This window comes from Neltuma alba, unplaced genomic scaffold, assembly GCF_004799145.2.
Source record: "Neltuma alba isolate B1F8T4 unplaced genomic scaffold, ASM479914v2 tig00011299_pilon, whole genome shotgun sequence".
Classification (NCBI taxonomy): Eukaryota; Viridiplantae; Streptophyta; class Magnoliopsida; order Fabales; family Fabaceae; genus Neltuma; species Neltuma alba.
The window spans coordinates 71,608-90,663 of record NW_021636008.1 but is presented as its reverse complement, the minus strand read 5'-3'; the positions used below and the strand labels follow the sequence as shown (position 1 = coordinate 90,663).

The 19,056-nt window shown below is 33.9% G+C and overlaps 3 protein-coding genes across 4 annotated transcripts; 1 reads left to right on the top strand and 2 right to left on the bottom strand.

The window, feature by feature from the left end:
* Positions 1–5,820: 5,820 nt before the first annotated feature.
* LOC114711578 (zinc finger BED domain-containing protein RICESLEEPER 1-like) lies at positions 5,821–8,325 on the top strand. Its single transcript, XM_028895995.1, has 3 exons — positions 5,821–6,929; positions 7,024–8,141; positions 8,267–8,325. Exons 1-3 carry the CDS (start codon positions 5,821–5,823, stop codon positions 8,323–8,325), a joined length of 2,286 nt encoding a protein of 761 aa, XP_028751828.1.
* Positions 8,326–10,143: 1,818 nt separating this feature from the next.
* Positions 10,144–16,179, bottom strand: LOC114711575 (WAT1-related protein At5g47470). Of its 2 annotated transcripts, XM_028895991.1 has the most exons (8): positions 15,967–16,179; positions 15,793–15,858; positions 14,507–14,623; positions 12,092–12,338; positions 11,243–11,401; positions 10,984–11,132; positions 10,769–10,863; positions 10,144–10,522 (listed from the first exon to the last, which is right to left on the bottom strand). In XM_028895991.1, the coding sequence occupies exons 1-8, from the start codon at positions 16,176–16,178 to the stop codon at positions 10,515–10,517; spliced, it is 1,053 nt and encodes a 350-aa protein (XP_028751824.1). In that variant the 5' UTR covers position 16,179; the 3' UTR covers positions 10,144–10,514. The 2 variants fall into 2 exon arrangements, with proteins under 2 accessions (XP_028751824.1, XP_028751823.1); XM_028895990.1 differs by lacking the exon at positions 10,144–10,522 and having other exon boundaries at positions 10,530–10,863.
* A 1,718-nt stretch (positions 16,180–17,897) lies between these two features.
* On the bottom strand, positions 17,898–18,514 carry LOC114711574 (putative lipid-transfer protein DIR1). The gene has a single exon (XM_028895989.1). The coding sequence runs from the start codon at positions 18,203–18,205 to the stop codon at positions 17,900–17,902; it is 306 nt and encodes a 101-aa protein (XP_028751822.1). The 5' UTR covers positions 18,206–18,514; the 3' UTR covers positions 17,898–17,899.
* Positions 18,515–19,056: the final 542 nt, after the last annotated feature.

The following is a 19,056-nucleotide window of genomic DNA, read 5'->3' as shown; positions in this document are numbered from 1 at the left end:
CCATCTCATTGAGAAAATATTAATATAAAAATAGATATTATATTTAAGATGAAAATCAATTCTCAAATTAGTTTCTATATTTTACTTAAAAAAAACCAACGGGGGAATCTAAGATCTACATATATTTATTTTGCATGGTACGAGATGTGAAACAAATGTCATTAAGTAGGGAGAGGCAAACTTGATGGGGGAGCGATCGTCACGCAGGGAAAAAAGCCGATGGTTAACATGCAAAACTTGCCCAATTTGAATCCCCTTTTCCCCTTTCTGCTTTCTGCCACATCTGTTACTGCAGTTTCTGTTTTCTTTTTTGGTCCATTTGGTATTTTCACTCTTCATTTTGTTTATATATGTATATTACCCATGATTTCTTAAATTTATTTCTGGCTTTTTAAAAATATACGAGGTTTTTCTTTTTTGGGGGGTGTGGTGACTATAAAATAGTTGAGTTTATGTATTCTTTCTATATGTTTGGACAACGCTTAGATTTATCCACTCAACATGTGATAAAATGATAGTGATGTGGGGAACAATTTTAATATCTCGCCCAAAATCATTTTTTATAGCTAAAATTTATTTTTTCTTTTAATTTGACTCAGTGACTCAGCAAATCAATTTATCCAAAATTATACAATGCACTACATTAACCATGTTAATAGAAATGGTACAATTAGGTCAAGTTTTTTCTCCACCCAATTGGACCGATCAAATTTTAAAGGAAAAATGACTATATAAATCCCTCAAAAACATAAAAATTCCACTTTTTTTTTGGTAACTAAAACAAAAATCTTTTAAACAATATTTGATCTACATGAAAATAACTCATTTAATTTTTAAAACTTAACATGGAATCTTCCTTACCTTTTAGGTTTATGCATACAACCTTCTTTTTACTAATTTTTTCTATTCTTCCACTATTAGAGCATAATATGTTATTTACCACATACTCACTTAAAATTTTCTCTGTTTTTTATATAACCCCTCAAACTTTAAGCCTTTGTTTGGATAGATAGAAAATTAGGAAGAAAAGAAAATGATGAGAGAAATAAATTTTGCCTTATTTAGATGAGGAGAAAAAAGTAGAAGGAAAAAAAAAAGTAAAAAAAAAGGGTGTGGGAGCCTCGTCATTTTCTCTCCAACAGTGAGAAGAAAACCCACATTCGTTTTTTTTATGTGGGTTTATAATTAAATTGTAACATTTTGAAAAAAGACATATAACCATTTATGATTGGCAAACTTAATAGGAGATAAATATAAACAACTTAATTTAAGTATTATATTTGAAAGATTATGAAGGTTATATGTTTAAATTGAAGACTTTTGAGGAACATTTACTGGTGGCTATTTGTTTTGCAAGTAATTTTTTTTTAAATAATGGTTTCGTTTCTGCAAACCTCCTTTTCGTTTCCAAATATCAATATTTCTGCAATTTAAATCATAAATATCATTGAGTTCCTTAACCACACTTTATCTCCCTAAAAATTGGAGAAAATTGAAAAAAAGGAGTGAAATATGCGAACCTGCTTTTGTTTCATGCATCCTCTTAAAAAATTGGCCAATAAATTCTTGATATAAACATAAATAAAACATCATGTCTATTATTCTATGAAAATAAAAAAGGTGTAAAAAAACAAGGTAAAGTATGATACATAACAATTATTGAACCTGGAATAATAAGCTGATCTTTATAATTATATTTACTCAATTTAAATATCAATTTATTTAACAAATGTTGCATCAGAATCGAAACTTGTATCAAACTGAAAATAAAAATCACAAAACTAAACTCTCTCAATAGCAACGCTCTCTTAATAAATACTTAATGCAACTATATACTTTAGGGCTCGAATTCAAAATGCTGGTTAAGTTAGCATAATAATTGAGATATGGCAAGGGGAAAAAAGAAAAAGAAAAAAGAAACACAACATTTTTCGTCTTCCAATCCTGCTTGAAGCTGAAGACTCAACAAATGCTTCAAGGGCGTGATTTCATCTTATATTGGTGTTAATATGATCGCATTAAAAAAAAAAGGTAAAAATGTTGTGAGTATTAAGTATGAAACTAAGGTTTTAGTCCTCTTTGTATTAAAAAGTAAACTACAAAACACACATGAAAATAACAAATATATCGAAAGTTTTTTTAATATAAAAATCGTTACCCATGCCATATAAATATTTTCCTGATAATACATTTACTACTCTGCCAAAATTATGTTCAGGGCTACTAGTTTTGACAAGAATCAACGTATTTCCAAAAACATGATACTCTCTTCACATTTAAATACAAAATTTAGTTGCGAATTAAGGTTCAAATTCTTGTTGGGAGAGATAGTCACGTTAAGTGTTCGATAATGTCTCAAACAAAATCACTTCCAATAAAAGAATACATGTGCCTACCCAAAAAATATAAAATTTAGTTTGATTATAAATATCATACCTTAATTTTTTTTCCTCATTTAATATTTTTCTCAAATTACCCTAATTAGTTTCACTGTTTCTTCACCCTCTTTATCTCCTATTTAACCCTCTTTTTTGGAGAGTATTTTGGGAAAAGTGGCATGCATTTTTATACAATAATAACAAATAACCAATTTAACTAATTTTTTTAATTTACATGTATTAATTATTAATTGACTAAGCCTTATATTTAGGATGGCTAAAGTATACTTTTAGTCCTTTAATTTTACACAAGGTTTCATTTTGGTCTCTTAACCTAAAAAAGTATATTTTTAGTCCTTTAAATCCAAAATTGTTAGTCTTAAATAATGATTTTTTGTAACAATCATAATTATTTTGAATATTAAACTTAATATGTTAGTGTTTAGTAATATGTTATCACTATTCAGGAGCTTAATATCATCATTTTTTGTTAATAGTTTTAGAGTTAGATAACTAAAAATTTACTTTTTAAAATTAAGGAACTAAAATAAAACCTTATATAAAGTTAAAGGACTGAAAGTATACTTTAGCCTATTTAGGATTAAAGAGAGGATAATGGCTGTATAGAATTGTTCAACAATAGCTAATTAATAATTAATATTAATGATTAATAAATTACTCTCTCTTTTCATAAATATAAGATCCATTTAAATGTTTTAACATGCCTAGGAAAGGTGGGGATTCGAGTCCCATCATTAGTAGGATTTTGTTAGAACATGAAATATAACGTTGGCAAAAAAAAAAAGAAGAGATGATGATCATATAAAATTTTAATAATTTTTGATATTCAACTCAACTAATTTTTGCTTACCAAAATAATTAATAAATTAATAAAAAGGATAATGTAGGCCATTAGATAGTTGCATGTCATTTTGTGTTTTTTTCACCAACAGAACGTTATCATTTTTAAAAGAAAAAGATAATTATTTAATTATGATAGTTTTGATTTAATTACAACTCATATCTTAAAATTAAATTAAATTTAACTTGATACCATTCAGTTGTCTCTCAAGTTTAAACTACATAATTTGCAAGTCACTATGCTTTGTAACAAATTATAACTGAGTCACGAATGACTAAACCATTTTTAGGAAGTATAGCAACTAATAGATTAAATGATTAAAATTTAAGAAATTGATGAGTTAAACTTCAAAAATTGAATTGCGTTGAGTCAAAATTATATAGATTTAATTTTTTTAAAAACTAAATAAAAAGTGAAATTGTATCATTTTAGCATGGATTTGAACATTTATTAAACCAGCATATATTGTAAATTTAAACTGTATATAATGCCCACAAGCACCAAAAATATAATACTCCTCCGGTCCTAAGTATAAGACTCTTTTCGTAGTATTATCGAAAGCCAATCCAATCTTGTTGACCAAGAAAGAAAAGGGGGCAAAGGGCGAAGGCTGCTAATCCAGCGCTCTATGCTTGGATCTTCTGCAAAAGGTAAATTGGTGACTGTAATAGTGCCATATCCAAAGTTGAGGAGGAAAGCAAAAAAGGTCTATGAGGATTAAAATGATGAACAGATTATAGGTTTCTAATAAAATAAAGTGAGAAGAGGGAGGATGGTGAATGTCAAGCTGTGATTCGTGTTCCCCCTTAATCAAGTGTCCCTCTCTCTTTCCACCTTTCCTTTTTCGGTGGAATCTCTTTTCCCAACACAAATAATAATCATCATCATCATCTATTTTCTCTTCTTGCTTGCTCATTCTTCAACTTCCTTAATTGGCTTCTTCCGCTGCTTCAGTTCCTTTTCTTTTCTTTAATAGTTAAACATAAAACAGAAACATTTTATTAGGGCTTTGGCAACTAGGGCTGAGCATGTAACCCGAAACCCGGCCACCGGCCCGCAACCCGGTGAAATTGGGCCCGTTTAGGCCTGCCCAAAAAAGAAAATAAACGGGCGGGTTTACAAATTAAATGGGCGGGCTACGGGCACAGTCACGGGCTACCCATACCCGCCCATTTAATTTTTTTTTTTAAATTGAAGAAAACCAGTCCTGCAGTCCAATAGTTGAAAGCCTAGTCCAAATGAGTGTCCGTGTAGGCGTGTACCGTGTCCGTCTCTGCTCCACTCCGCCTCTGGTGTGAAAGAAAGACTGAGAGTCTGAAATCTCAATCTGAATGTCTGTGGAGTGTGGTCTACTGGTCTGAACTCTGAACCGCTTCACGCCTTCACTCTCTAATCTCGTCTTCGCTCCCGACTCTCCCGGCTCCCGGCCTCCCGCACTCCCGCTTCCTGGACTCCCGCTGAGCTGAGCCTGAGTGAATCACTAAATCCTCAATCCTGATCGGCTGATCCCCTCGAGTCGACCTCGAATCCTCGCCCTGAATCTGATCTCTAATATAAATCTCGTCTCTCCTCGAGTCGATCACCACTCACCGTCACTCGGTCTCTGTCTCCCCTGATCCGGTGATCCCCTCGAGTCCTCACCAGTCGCCTCCTCCTCGCCTCGGTCAGACGGTCACTCACTCGCTCGCCGCTCACCCTTGGTGTCTGTCTCCAACTCCAGACTCCAGTCGACCTCGAGTCCTCGGCTCCTCGGTGACTCTCACTCGGTGTCTCTGTCTCCAATTCCATGTCCTGAAGTCACAGACCGAACTCCCAAGTCCCAACTGAATCTACTCGGTCTCCATTCTGGCATTCTCCACTGCACAGCCTCACCTCTCCGGCTCTCCCCACACCCACTTGCTCTGCTGCTGATCTTTCAGTCTCTCTCGTCGATTCCAGGCTCCCAGCTGGCCAGCTCGGCAGCTCGATCTCTCACAAAGGATCACCGTCACCGCACTAGTCCCTGCCTCCCAAGTCCCAACTCGATCGCAGTCACACAGCCTCTCACTCGGTAATTGAAGAAATAATACTTAGTAGTTAGTTGTTACTAGTTAGATTTGCTGTCTGGCTATCTCTGCCTCCCAACTCGACTAGGCTTAGGCTAGTGGATTTTTTGGCTGTCTGCTGTTATTATATGCTATATGTATGAGTGCATTTGTTGCCAATAGATTTAAGTATTTAACTGCAATGATTAGCTAATAATCTTGTCATGCTAAGTTGCAATTTCTCTGATATGTATGCGGACTACTCTGGCAATTTCTCTAATATGCTAATCTTGTCATTTGGTATACTGATATGTATGCGGACTACTCTGGCAATTGGCAAAGGATTTGATCAGCTTTTAGATGTTATTAACAAGATAAAGCATAATCCTGATGTTATATATAACTGTTAGTCTGTTATTGAAACAATTTGTGTGCACACCGCATTTGCAATATATAAGACTGACATGCATGTGCACATTGTTAGTCTGTTATTATTTTTATTTCTCCTATTATTATTGTTGTTAAATTTGATTTGGATTGAGAAGGAAATTGAAGAATGGCACAAAGTCAACAAGACAATATCAAAGCTAAGACTGTTGTAGAGGAAAGTGTGGAAGGTCCAACTGAAAACCCAAGTACTGTTGTTCAACATGCTAAAAATAATAATGAGAGACAAGATGCTGAAGAAGTAGCACCACCAACGAAGAGGAAAAGGCGGCTAACATCTGATATTTGGAATCATTTTACAAGATTGCCATTAACCCAAACCAAAGGGAAACATAGGGCGAAGTGTAATTATTGTGGCATAGATTATGCAAGTCATCCAACTAAAACTGGGACAAAACAGTTGTGGCGGCATTTTGAAAAGTGTCCCAAGAACCCAAACAAAGCAAGCAAGTCACAAACCATGTTGACTGCTATGTCTTCTCAATCATCTCAATCGTATCGCTTGTTCAACCAAGAAAGATGTAGAAAGGCTCTTGCAAGGTTCATCATAAAGGATGAATTGCCTTTTCGAGTTTTGGAAGGAGAGGGTCTAAAAGAACTTTTGCAAGAGTTTGAACCTAGGTTTCAGATACCTTCACGATGGACAATTGCCAGGGATTGCTACCAATTGTATTTGGAGGAAGCAAAACGTTTGAAAAGATATTTCAAGCGATCTAAATGCCGTGTGTCCCTTACCACTGATTGTTGGACTTCAATACAAAACTCCAACTATATGTGTTTGACTGCACATTGGATTGATGAGAATTGGACTTTACAAAAAAGGATTTTAAATTTCTGTGTCATTGAAAATCACAAAGGGGATACAATTGGCAAGCAAATTGAGGATTGTTTATTCAATTGGGGCATTGAAAAAGTCTTCACAATTACAGTTGATAATGCTTCTTCTAATGACACTGCAATTGCCTATTTGAAGAAACGATTGAAGAGTTGGAATGGTCTAATATGTGATGGAGAGTTTTTACAAATGCGGTGTGCAGCTCATATTTTGAATCTGATTGTTGGTGAAGGTCTAAAGGAAATGAATAAGTCTATTGAACTTATTCGGCATGCAATTAAATTTGTTAGATCTTCTCCAGCTAGGCTACAGAGGTTCAAGGATCTTGTTGAAAAGGAAAAAATTGATTCAAAGAGTTTGCTGACTTTGGATTGCCCCACGAGGTATTATTTGCACTATAATTGTATTATTTTCATATTATGTCAAGTTTCACTTGATAATTCTTAATTGTTTATTTCTTATTTGTCATGTGATTAGGTGGAATTCAACTTATCTGATGTTAGAAAATGCTGTCAAGTTCATCAAAGTCTTTGATAGGATGGAAGAAGAAGATGAAGATTACAAGGATTACTTTAAGAAAAAGGTTAAACTGTTTTCAAACCAACAGGGTGTTGTCTTAAGTTATGATGATGAAGATGATGATGCTGATGTCATTGACACAACATTAGGAAGGGCCACAGCTGAACCACCTACTGCATATGATTGGAGTGTGGCTAAAGAGTTTCTTGTGTTTTTGAGGTTGTTCTACACTAAGACCCTCAAATTTTCTGGATCAAATTTTGTAACAACAAGCACATGCTTTCAGCATATAGTTGCAATTCAGACTCACCTTCATCGAAGTGCAGCTAGTGAGTACTCTCTCTTGAGTGACATGGCAAGGAGAATGCAGACAAAGTATGATAAGTACTGGGGAAAAGCAGAAAAAATGAATCCGTTGTTGATCATAGCAGTGATCCTTGATCCTAGATTCAAGATGACATATATCAAAATTGCTTTTGAAGACCTTTTTCCTGAACCTACAAAGCGAGAAGCCATGTTGAAAAAGACTATGGATGTCTTGTATCGATTGTATGATCACTATTTTGCTAGTGTTGCTGAGCTTGATCATGGTGAAGCATCTAAATCTCAATCAACAGCGGATCAACAGCAAGTCCATGATAGTGTTGGAACTGGGGATGATGACATTGACATGTTTTTTCATGATGATACTGATTCTACATTTCAAAAGTTCCTGGCCACTGCAGACACCGTTGTTAATGCAGAGAAAATTTCTGAAGTAGATGAATACCTTCAAGCAGATTTAGGTGGTTTTCGTGATCCAAAATTTGATGTCTTGGCATGGTGGAAAGTGAATGCTCCCAAGTATAGAGTTTTGAGTGTAATGGCACGTGACTTGTTGGCTGCACCAGTCTCTACAGTATCTTCTGAATCAGTTTTCAGTACTGGGGGTCGAATACTGGATAATTTCAGGAGCTCTTTATCTGCAAAGATGGTTGAGGCACTCATATGTGCTCAAAATTGGCTATGCAGTAATACTCCAAGACTCAATGACCTTGAACTAGATAATTTTATTGGGAGTGCAAATGTCGTTACTGGTATTTTAACCTTCAACAATATTTTCAATTTATATTGTTTTATCTTGTTATTAAATATTAATGAGTTGATTTTTTTTAATTTGTTTTGTTATTTGTAGAGTAAGAGTCATTGGTTCCAAGTACAGCCACTTCCTCAAGTAACTCTGAAGGAGAAGCTCATGATTATGGTGGTGATGATGATTAATCCTTTACAATTTTATATTTGTGATTGTCCTCTTTTGAAGCTTGAACCCTTGAACATTAGAAATCTGTGATGGTTTCTGATTGTATGGACTATGGAGTTTAGATTTTGATTAATGGTACTATAATTTTCATCTATTTTCATTTTTGAATGCGAAGTGCGAACAACCCCTGAACAGCCCTGATTGTTAAACGGGTTCCCCATAACCCGTTTAAGCCGCCCACTTAACCCAGCCCGTTTAGGGACGGGCTTAAACGGGTTATGTACGGGTACGGGCCACCCCGTACTCGTTAATGCATAAACGGGCGGGCTGCGGGTTTGGGGCCAGGCTGCCCAACCCGCCCGTTGCTCTGACCTATTGGCAACCAAAGAAAGCCACTCCCAAACACGAGATGCCACATTAGGGACGTCCAAAACCAAAAGCTCCTTCACACATCACCTGCTCCGAATCATTATTCCGGGTCAGCCTATGCCCGATCTGTGTCCTTGCCCAATCTCATCTCTCTCTCTCTCTCTAACCTTTTCTCTCATTTGCATTACCCTATGTTTGATAGGGGGGAATTGGAGGAAAAAGGAGGAGAAGAAAAATTTCAACGAGCTTGATTTGAAAAATTAGAAAAGTAGGGTCGTAAAATTTTAATAAACAGAATATATAAGATAAAAGAGCAAGCAAAATTAACTTCAAAAATTTTAATCTCACTTTTCTAATTTTTTGAATTAAACTTATTAAGAGTTTTCATTCCCTCTCCATTCCTCTGTTTCCCTCATTCCAACAAGCTCTTAGGTCCTGTTTAGTACGAAGCATTAAAAATAAGGAATAAGAATTAAGATTGCAATTGAAAAGATCATTAAAAAAGTCTTTAGCATGAGTAATTAATTGTTACATGGAATTAAGTAAATCTATGGAAGTAGGATTGGAAAATACCACTTCCTCTCATGGTATTCTCTAATCCCACATATATGAGTTTATCTAATCCCATGTAATAAATAATCTCTCATGTTAAATACTATTTTCTCGATCCCAATCCCAATCCCTGTCCCTCATTTTTAATGTTTCATACCAGATGGTACCTTAGGGTAATATCTCCTTTTGCTACTACTTAAAAAACATTATTATTCTTATATCATTTGGCACATATGTATGGTGTCTAAATTCTGATTTGTATGTATGCTGTGCTTCTGTGTAAAAAGTTGGATTTTATGCATTGCATGCGTATAAAGAATTAGCTGTATTACAATTAATGATTTGTGAAATTTGTTAGAAATTTTATACTTTTGATATTGATTATAGTTTCCACATGTTTGTAAGATTACAATGATCCTCTATAAAATGCTAACGAAGAATTATATGTATAGGGATTTTTTTATACTCCTCCGGTCCTTAATATAAGACTCATTTAACTAATTTGATTAGATTAAAGAAGTTAGATAAGTTAGTTAATTATAAGAAATGTGACATATTTTTTTCTAAAATATCATAATCATCTTTCTTAATATCCCTATTTCTCTTCAACTTGATTATGGTTAAAGGAGTATCTATAGGGGTAATTTAGATAAAATTGATAAATATGAGAAATGAGTTTTATATTTAGAACCAAAACTAACTCAACAATTGGGTCCCATATTAAGGACCGAAGGAGTGTATATATTTTTAAGAAAACACACTCAAAAAATTTCTAAATACCCAGAGTTCTTGCGTAAAATTTTCTGGACAAATTTACATGTAAAACCTAGAGTTAATGGTACATAAAAATTTGACTGTAAAGATGGCTTCATATGTTTTGACCGGACCATAAATTTAAAAAAGCATAGAGGCCCAGCTACTCTGAAAAATTATAATTATAAATGAGTATATATAATAAAATTCTTATCACCACACTTAGCTTGGGTGATATTGTTAAGGAACGTAACTAACCTAACCAAGACAAATTAACCCCCCTCCAAAAACAAAGGTTAGAAACTCCTACACATGTATGCCAACCCTACGTTGATTTTGGTGATGAGGTTGCAAGACGGATTAACAGATTAAATGGTATGAACAATGAACAACAAGATCGATCTTCTGCGCTTCATATCATTTTTAAAGTAGCGAATTGAGTGTTAACTCAAATGGGTTTTCTAGCTGTAAAGTTGCAATCCCTTCCAAATGCAAGAAACTTGTATATCGTACGTACGTCGGTGAGATCATCCTTTTATGTTTCTGCAAAACAAAACAAATCTAAAACGTGGGTACTTTCTATCTCAATCATCCTTTTACCTACCTAGATATATACACTGTACGTACAATAAGCTAGAGTCTGCAATCTTAATGTGGCTCTACATATATGAATATATACAGCTAAGGATGGATATGATAAAAAGTAGTGTACGTCGTTCGGTCACTACATTACTTGTTGAGAAAAGAAAAGAAATCAACTAAGGAGAGGCTTCTCTGCATCAAACTCACTCTCTGAGCCAAAATCAAAGTTAGCGTAACCTTCTTTTCCTTTTGCCCACAGCACAAAGTAGAGCCCCGTGAACATCAGAAACATCCCCGCAATGCTGCATGCAGCATTAATATATAATTAATACACCATTATTGTTATTGATCAAAAGAAAAAGAAGTAAAAAAATAATGGATGAGGTAGGGGTGTGTGTGTGTGTGTGTGTGTGTACACACACCTTCCAAGATTAGTGGAATAGCCAAGAGTAAGAGAAGAGAGGAGGGAGCAGACAGTAGCAACAGGGCTGAACATAGAGACCAAGACAGGACCTCTCTTCTTAAGAGCCCATCCATTGAAGCTTAGGCATATTCCACCCAACCCACCTGACTGCATTATTATTTCCCATTTCATTACTAACTAATAATGTGTGTGTGTGTGTGTGTGTTATAAAGTAATATGTACAATGAGTGAGTGAGAAAACTAAAGGAATAAAATACCAGCAAAGAATAAGAGGCGAGGGCTCCAAAGTTGACAAAGGAGGAAGCGTCAAAAGAGCGCTGCTCAAGCAACTGAGCAATGATGGTGGTTATGGCTCCTAACAGGGACGTCAATGCACTTAACGTCATGGGTGCTGGGAAATCTCCCAATGTAAACGCCTGCATATACGTTTGCGCTCAATCATTTAATCAATCTAGCCTCTAAAAACTAGGGCTAAAGTCCAATTTTGCTCTTGAAGCTTTCACATAGGAATTGTGGGTATTCAGAAATTTTCTTTGGATCGATATCATCCCAAAAGTATTAAAAAAAGAAGTAAAATCGCCCTGATCCTTTAAAAACTACTGCTTACCATTAACATTGTTAACACTTCTAGGGTAATGCTGATCCAACAAAAAACCTTTGATACCCACAACTCCTATGTGAAAATTTCTGGAGGCAAAATTACACCTTGATCCTAAAAACTATGATATTCTGGTCAAAGGGTGAATTAATATACATTTATCCTCGGAATATTTACTCAGGAGCACTGAGCATTATGAAGTTTTTTCAGGTACAAATTTGTTCCAAAAGAATAAAATCGTATCAATTTACTATTTATCATTAAAAATATTAATGGCCAATGTCAATATTTTAATAATAATTTAAATATTATTACAATTTTAAACTTTCAGAACAAATTCGCATCTTAACCATATATATATATATATATATATATATATATAGCAAAACATGTCATAAAATTTTGACTTGCAAATACTAAATTTTTTTTAGAAGTATTAGTATAAAATGCATTTGTGTTTAACTTGTTATTTGAAACAAATGGATAAATTTTTGGAAGGAATTGATACCTGAAGGACAATAGTGCAGGATAACATGAAGACAGCAGCCATGAGGTAGAGAGAACCAATGATTTTGTCAGAGTCAAAGGTGGGATTGTGAGTATGTGGTGACTGAGAAGACTGTGTGTCCGTGGCTGTGGCTGCATGAGGCGTTACGCTTTGCATTATGCTCATCGTGAAAGCTCCTATCATGCACACCATCGTCCCTATAATCTTCACTTTACTATACGTACAACTTAGGTCCACTTTCTCTAACCTGCCACATCATCATCCAAAATTAATTAACTTCTTTTTTAACATTACGTACTTCTCTCTTCACAATGTACACAGTATTATCAGAGAAATCTGTCATATTACTTACGATTTATAAATAATTTAATTTTTTTTAAGAGTTAAGTTGTAAATTTATCCCAAAATTTTTCGCTTAAGAGTGCTGGTTACCTGAAAATCTTTTTGAGTATAAATTTGCTCCAAAAATTTAAAATTATAGTATTTTTGTCTCATTTTTAAAAATATTAACCGTCAATATTACTATTTTAACAGTCAATGCTATTTTTTTAATGATAGAGGGACAAAAAGCAAAATTGCCATGATTTTAAATTTTTAGGAAAAATTTACACTAAAATTTTTTTAAAATAATGCCTAGCACTTCTAAGTGAAAACTTTCAAGACAAATTTGCACCTTAACTTTTTTTAAGTTAATTTTCCAACACAACTTGTATATTTGTAGACACAAGAACGTATTTAAACTTCATTTTATGTTCGTATAAGATACATAAATTTCTAATTATGGTTAGATTATTTTTTCCAACGATAGATCATGTGGAAACATGCATATTTCTTTCTTCCTCTTTCTTCATTGTTTTTGGGCCCAATGTAGGTATGTTTTTAATTGTCACGTTCTGTGAGCAAAACAGCACGCAAATTAATTAAATACAAATTTTAAAAAATAATTAATCCAAATATTCTTATATTTTATCTCAATTTTAAATCAAGTCCCTATAGTTTATTTTATTCAAACTGGGTACTTATTATTTGATTTGATAATTTTAATTTCTAGAATTTGTAAAATTCTGTTTATAGAAATGCAAGGGTTGTTAAATAGAAGAAAAAAAGACATTAAAATACCCTAAAAATGCTACAAGACAAACTAGAGTGGATGAATTTCAAAATCTCAAATAAGATTCCTCGTATTATTTTAGAATTTTAAAATATTATGAAATGACAACATTGCTTGTATTCCTAGTGACTACTTTTATAAGACTATTGACTATTCTATTTTTACTATTGACTACTTTTATTTTTAAATTTTCAGTGACTACTTTTGTAAAGCTATTGATTACACAAAAGTAGTAAATAACTAAACAAAAGTTAGTCATTAGATCTCCAATAACACTTAATGTATTTTTTGAATTTTCAAAACAAAAGTAATCAATAGCAAAACTAGAGTAGTCAATAACTAAATAAGAGCAGTTACCAAATTTTTAAAAATGAAAGTAGTCAATCGCCATGCTTGAGTAGTTAGTAGCTAAATAAAAGTAGTCATCGAAACTCTAAAAATAAATATAGTTAATAGCTAAAAAAGTAGTCAATATATAAGAAAAAATAGTCACTAAAACTCCAGCAACTAGTCACTGGAGTTTTGGTGACATGTTGTTAGAGTTCCATTTCCAACAGCAGCCCAGTGGCAAGGTCACAGGTACCAGAACTCTAGCGGCCAGAAACAGGCTAAAAGTGTTGAGGTGGTAATATTTTCAAAAAAATAGTGGAAGACATTTGCATAATTTTGCAAGATTTGAAAATTTTAAAATAGTACAAAGGGTTTAAATTGAAATTTTGAAATTCACGCATATTGATTTATCTTTCAGTAATTTTCATGATATTTTATTATCTTTTTCCCTAAATAGAATGAAAGAAATCCCATAAAGTACATGAATGTTAATTTTATAAATTAAAATTAACAGGTTATTTTTTCTCAAGGATAAATCTCTATCAAACTATTAGGGTCTTCTGCTATTAAAAAAAACAACTATTTAGGGTCCAATTTAAACAAAATAAGCGACAAGGACATGATTTAAAAATGGTGTAATAACGACCTCTAGATTATTTTTTTCAAAATAAAATTACTCTAGAAAGCCTATTACTATTTATGTTATAGCAAGCTTGAATATATATCAATCGGTAATTAATATCAAATCACAGAAAATTTATCTGCACAATTTAATTATTTAATTAGGAAAAAAACGGAAATTATATTTATATTCCTGTGATCCAAAGTTCAAAGAAATAGATGCGTGCAATTTTTTTCACCTGTATTAAAATTCTAAAAGTTTTTGCATGCAATTTAACTAGACCTTATTAAAATATCGTTTTGACATATTAATTTAAAAAGAGGGGGGAAAAAAAGCATTTCATATATATTACCCAAAAGTCCATGCGATGATAAAGATAAGACCTGGGGCAAGGTTGGGCATGGCAGTTCCCATTGCTGGCGAAGTTAGATTGATTCCTCTCAGGAATAACGACTGGAACAAAGTTACCCTACACCCACCAATTCATATCAGAAATTAAGTACATAGATACTCATTGAAAATTCTAAACAATTAATCTTTATGTGGAAATTGAATTCATTTTGGTCTAACATAACATAATTAGTACTCCTCCGGTTCTAAATATAAGATTCTTTTTGTAGTGTAAATTACACTATAAAATGAGTCTTATATTTATGACTGGAAGAGTAGTTATTAACTTACAATATTCAATCAACATCAAAGAACAAATGAATTCTGTGCAGTGAAAGTCTCACAATTTTCAAACCAATGATGTAATTATTTATTGATTTCATAATTGTTATTGTAGGCGCCTTGTCATTTGAGGCACTTTAAGGCCCTCTTTGGTATGAGGCGGGCATTGGGGATTTGTCCAAGGATTGCTCATTCTGTAATGTTCGGTATCCGTAATCCTAAGATAATACAATACCACTTTCATTACATTAACAGGTTACGGTGAATTTATCTTTTGAAGTTTTCACTTATGAGTACTGGGTCCAGAAACCTTTTAGATACAAATTTATCCTAAAAATTTAAAATCATAACAATATTACCCTTTATCGTTGAAATAGTGATGCTGATTCTTAACATTTTTAACACTAGTGAGCTCTATTGTTATAATTTTAAATTTTTAAGACAAATTTACATCCAAAAAAAATTTTCAGGTATCCTATGCTTGTGCGTGAAAACTCTCAGAAAAAAAATTTACACCTTTACCTTAGATTGATTAGTACCACCACTCCCTGTAGTGGACTATCATTTGGAAATAATCGAGATGAGCTATAGTTGGAACTGCTACTTATGGTCTTATGAGAGGAATGGAATTGATTAACATGGGAGCAAGAAGCTAACTTTATTTATCCACCAACAATCCTAAATCTAATTGGTTTATTTCTTTCTTGTTTGCTAACTTCAACCTGAAATTAACATGCGTATGTCTCCGATTATAAAGCGGGTAATTAAGCTAATAATAATTAACTTGTTGCTAAAGAGAGAAATATAAGAAAGGGAAGGTTGTTCATCAATTCTTTAGATCAGTAACACTGGGATTGAACATTTGAATTCAAAAACCCCTTTTGCCTCCATGAAACTTTCTTCATATAATCAATTAACATGTCGATGGTTCATTTAATTAAAAAAAAAAAAAACACTTTCTCTTACCCTCCAAACGAAAGCACCAATAGCTGGATAACAAACTTGAGACTGAATTTTCTGGGCCATTTAGTCCTGCAACAACAGATACCCACAACATCTCAGGAACTTATATATATATATATATAGAGAGAGAGAGAGAGAGAGAGAAATCATATAGAGAAAATGGAATATATAAGAGACCTTTCAAAGTAGAGGGAAAAGGGTAGAAGAACAAGGAAGGTGGCGAAGGAAGTGAAAATGACGAGGGTGAGAGGGGTGAGACCCAAAGCCATAAGAAAACTCATAAGCACAGCGTTGCCGGCATACACAAATTGCACTCCGATCAATCCTCCCATTATTATCACATCTTCTATCGCACTGCTCATTCCTCCTCCTCCACTTGACATCTCCATTCCAAAATTTCCCTTTTTTTTGTTTTTTAAATTTCTTCCAATCTCAAAGAGGGCTTCGTTTATATATATTAATAATAATGGGTCCTGGAATTTCTGGTCGAAAATGAATGAAGAAGCCAGAAAGTATAGCTGCTTCTACGCACGCGGTGGTTATTACTCGTCTTTCTTCCTTTGTCGTGTGGTTCCGATACAAAACTGACCTAACCTTCTTGGTGTTTCCTACCAGTCTTCTTCTTCTTGTTCTTCGTTGACAGGGAATTTCGTCAATTCGTTTGTTGTTTTTTCCAACTGAGATAGAGAGATATTAATGAATATGCCTGCCTACCAATTCTAAGATTTCTGTCTCTTTCTGAGTTTCCTGTGTTTCACTGTTAAAAATAGAGGAAATTTGTTAAGGATTTGCGTTGAAATGCTTCTTTTTTATTAATTACCATATCTAAATCTAGATTTTGTCCTAAAATTACACAAGATATTATTCTGATTCTTATTTATCTCTCATTCATGATATAACTTAACTGGTGGCTAATGCAATTTTAACTTCTTTAATTTTTTTTTTCTTCTCCTCCTTCAATTTTAACTAATTGAACGTCTCGTTTGGATATTTTTAACACACGGGAAAATACAAGCTAAGAAAGAAAAGAAAATGCTTTTAACATTCTTGTTAATTTATTTATTTCGCTACAATTAATTATTTACTATTCGATTTTGTTGATTCAAATTTAAACATTGTCGAATCTAAACAAAATAGTTCACGTAATATAATTTTTTTTCCAGCTAATTCTTGTCAATTAAACCTACATTCACAGTCATTTTGCTCCTAGAAAAATGGAGAGAGGGGGGGGGGAAGAGAGAGGATATTTTAATGAATTTTATTTTTTAAAAGTAAGTGGAATACATTTTGCACTCTCATTCTAGCATATATATGCAGAAATAGATAATAAGATAGTGAAACTTTTAAATTGCTTTCCAACAACTCCTGAGTGGAATTATACAATACGAAAGGGACATGACACTCATGCATCAACTTTTGCTTGCAGACACATGTGATGAAGGCAATAAGTACAGATGCATTAATTGTTTATTTGGGAGGCACAAAATGCTTATTCAAAAGCCTTTCCAGCAGAGTCAATGAAAGACATGAAGGCAAACCAAGAGTTTGCCTGCGATGGGATGTGGTGACTCTTCAAGAGTTGGTTCACTTTGCTGCAACAACAAGGAATATTCAGTTACCAAAGCGTCCAATCCAAAACATATATTACCAAATACCAACTACCAAATATAAATCCAAAGTCGTCCATTGTTATGAACACAAGTCAAAAAAAGAGTCTAATTCCAAAAGACAAGCCTATTAAGAAAGAGAATCCTTGACTTATAAATCACACAATACTTGTGAGACTCTCCAAATTGAGTCCCATAACAACAGACCCCTTTCAAGAGCTTACGTCCACAATTGGTCCACACCATGGCTCTTTACCCAGCTTCTTGTGAGTCAAAATCCTCCATGGGCAACCCTCTCCGTGAAAATCAGACTCAAAATAAAAGCACTTTTGAATTTGTTATGAACACAAGTCTAAAGAAAAAGTTTAATCCCAAAAAACTAGCCTAACCTATTAGGATACAGAGCCCCTTAACTTATAAATCATAAAACACTTGTAAGGATCCACGATATGGTACTCATGACATTCATATATTAAAATTCATTCAAAGTTGAGATGAATACCTCAGCATCTACGAGGTGTTCTCAGCCCACATTTACCAGGCAAGGCCAAGGCATTTTTGGGGTCGATTCCAGCTGCAGGCAATAGAGACTTGTAACTGCAAAGACAGGGCAGATTGGCCTGCTTAATGACTGCACAACATCTCCTAGAGGGCGGTGGTGGGTATCTCCCAGTAATTGCTGCACGGCACAAGTTCAGCCTAGATGTTTCCACGTTACATATCACAACAGCCTGGGCAACACACAACAAGGCAATGAGCAGAGCTGCCACCAGCCACTGGACCAAAGCTTTGCCACTAGTCTGAGCCATACTATCCTCAACCAGTTAGAACTCAAAAGTAGTGAATTGGCTAGGTCTAGTTCATCATGCTCTCTTGTATGAATGTTAATTTATAGAGTTCGTAGTCATGTGTTAGAAATATTTTGCATTAGTTTAGTATAGCATCAAAAGTTCTCTTTGTTTTAGGTGTGTCATGTGAAGCCAGACTGTATAGAGGTTCACGAGATGGGTTTACATGAAAATTAAAAGTAGGGATCATAAATTATAATTATCAGCAAACAAACAAACAAGCTTAAACTGGCCCATCACTTGATAACAAACAAAAATGGATTATTTTGTTTGAGAATCAGCGGGCAAAGCTTATTGGTCCCATTTGGTACGAAGCATTAAAAATGAGAAATGGAGATTGAGATTAAAAGTATAAAACTATATTAAAAAGATGTTTAGTATGAGTAATTGCATATACTTGGGATGTGGGATTGGGAAACACCATGAGGGGAGAGGTGATATTCTCCAATCCTGTCTATATGGGATTGTCTAATTCCATGTGATAAGAAATTAACATATGTTTTCAATCCTAATCCCAGTACTTATCCCTTATTTTTAATACTCAGTACCAAACGTAACCATTATTCTTTATGCCTTCCTGTCATGCATTGCTCTTTTGTTGTTCATGGAAAAAGATTGCTTACTCGATACTAGCCCGTGAGAGCATAGTATCGAATAAAGCGAGAAAGCTACTAACCCCAGTCCAAAAAAAAAATCGAAATTAAATTATTAGCGGAATTCTTCGAAGTGAAATTATTAGAGGCCGGAAGAGGTGCAGCAGAAAGTACCATGAGAAAGCGGTCAACAACTCCTAGACATTGTGCTCAAACAAG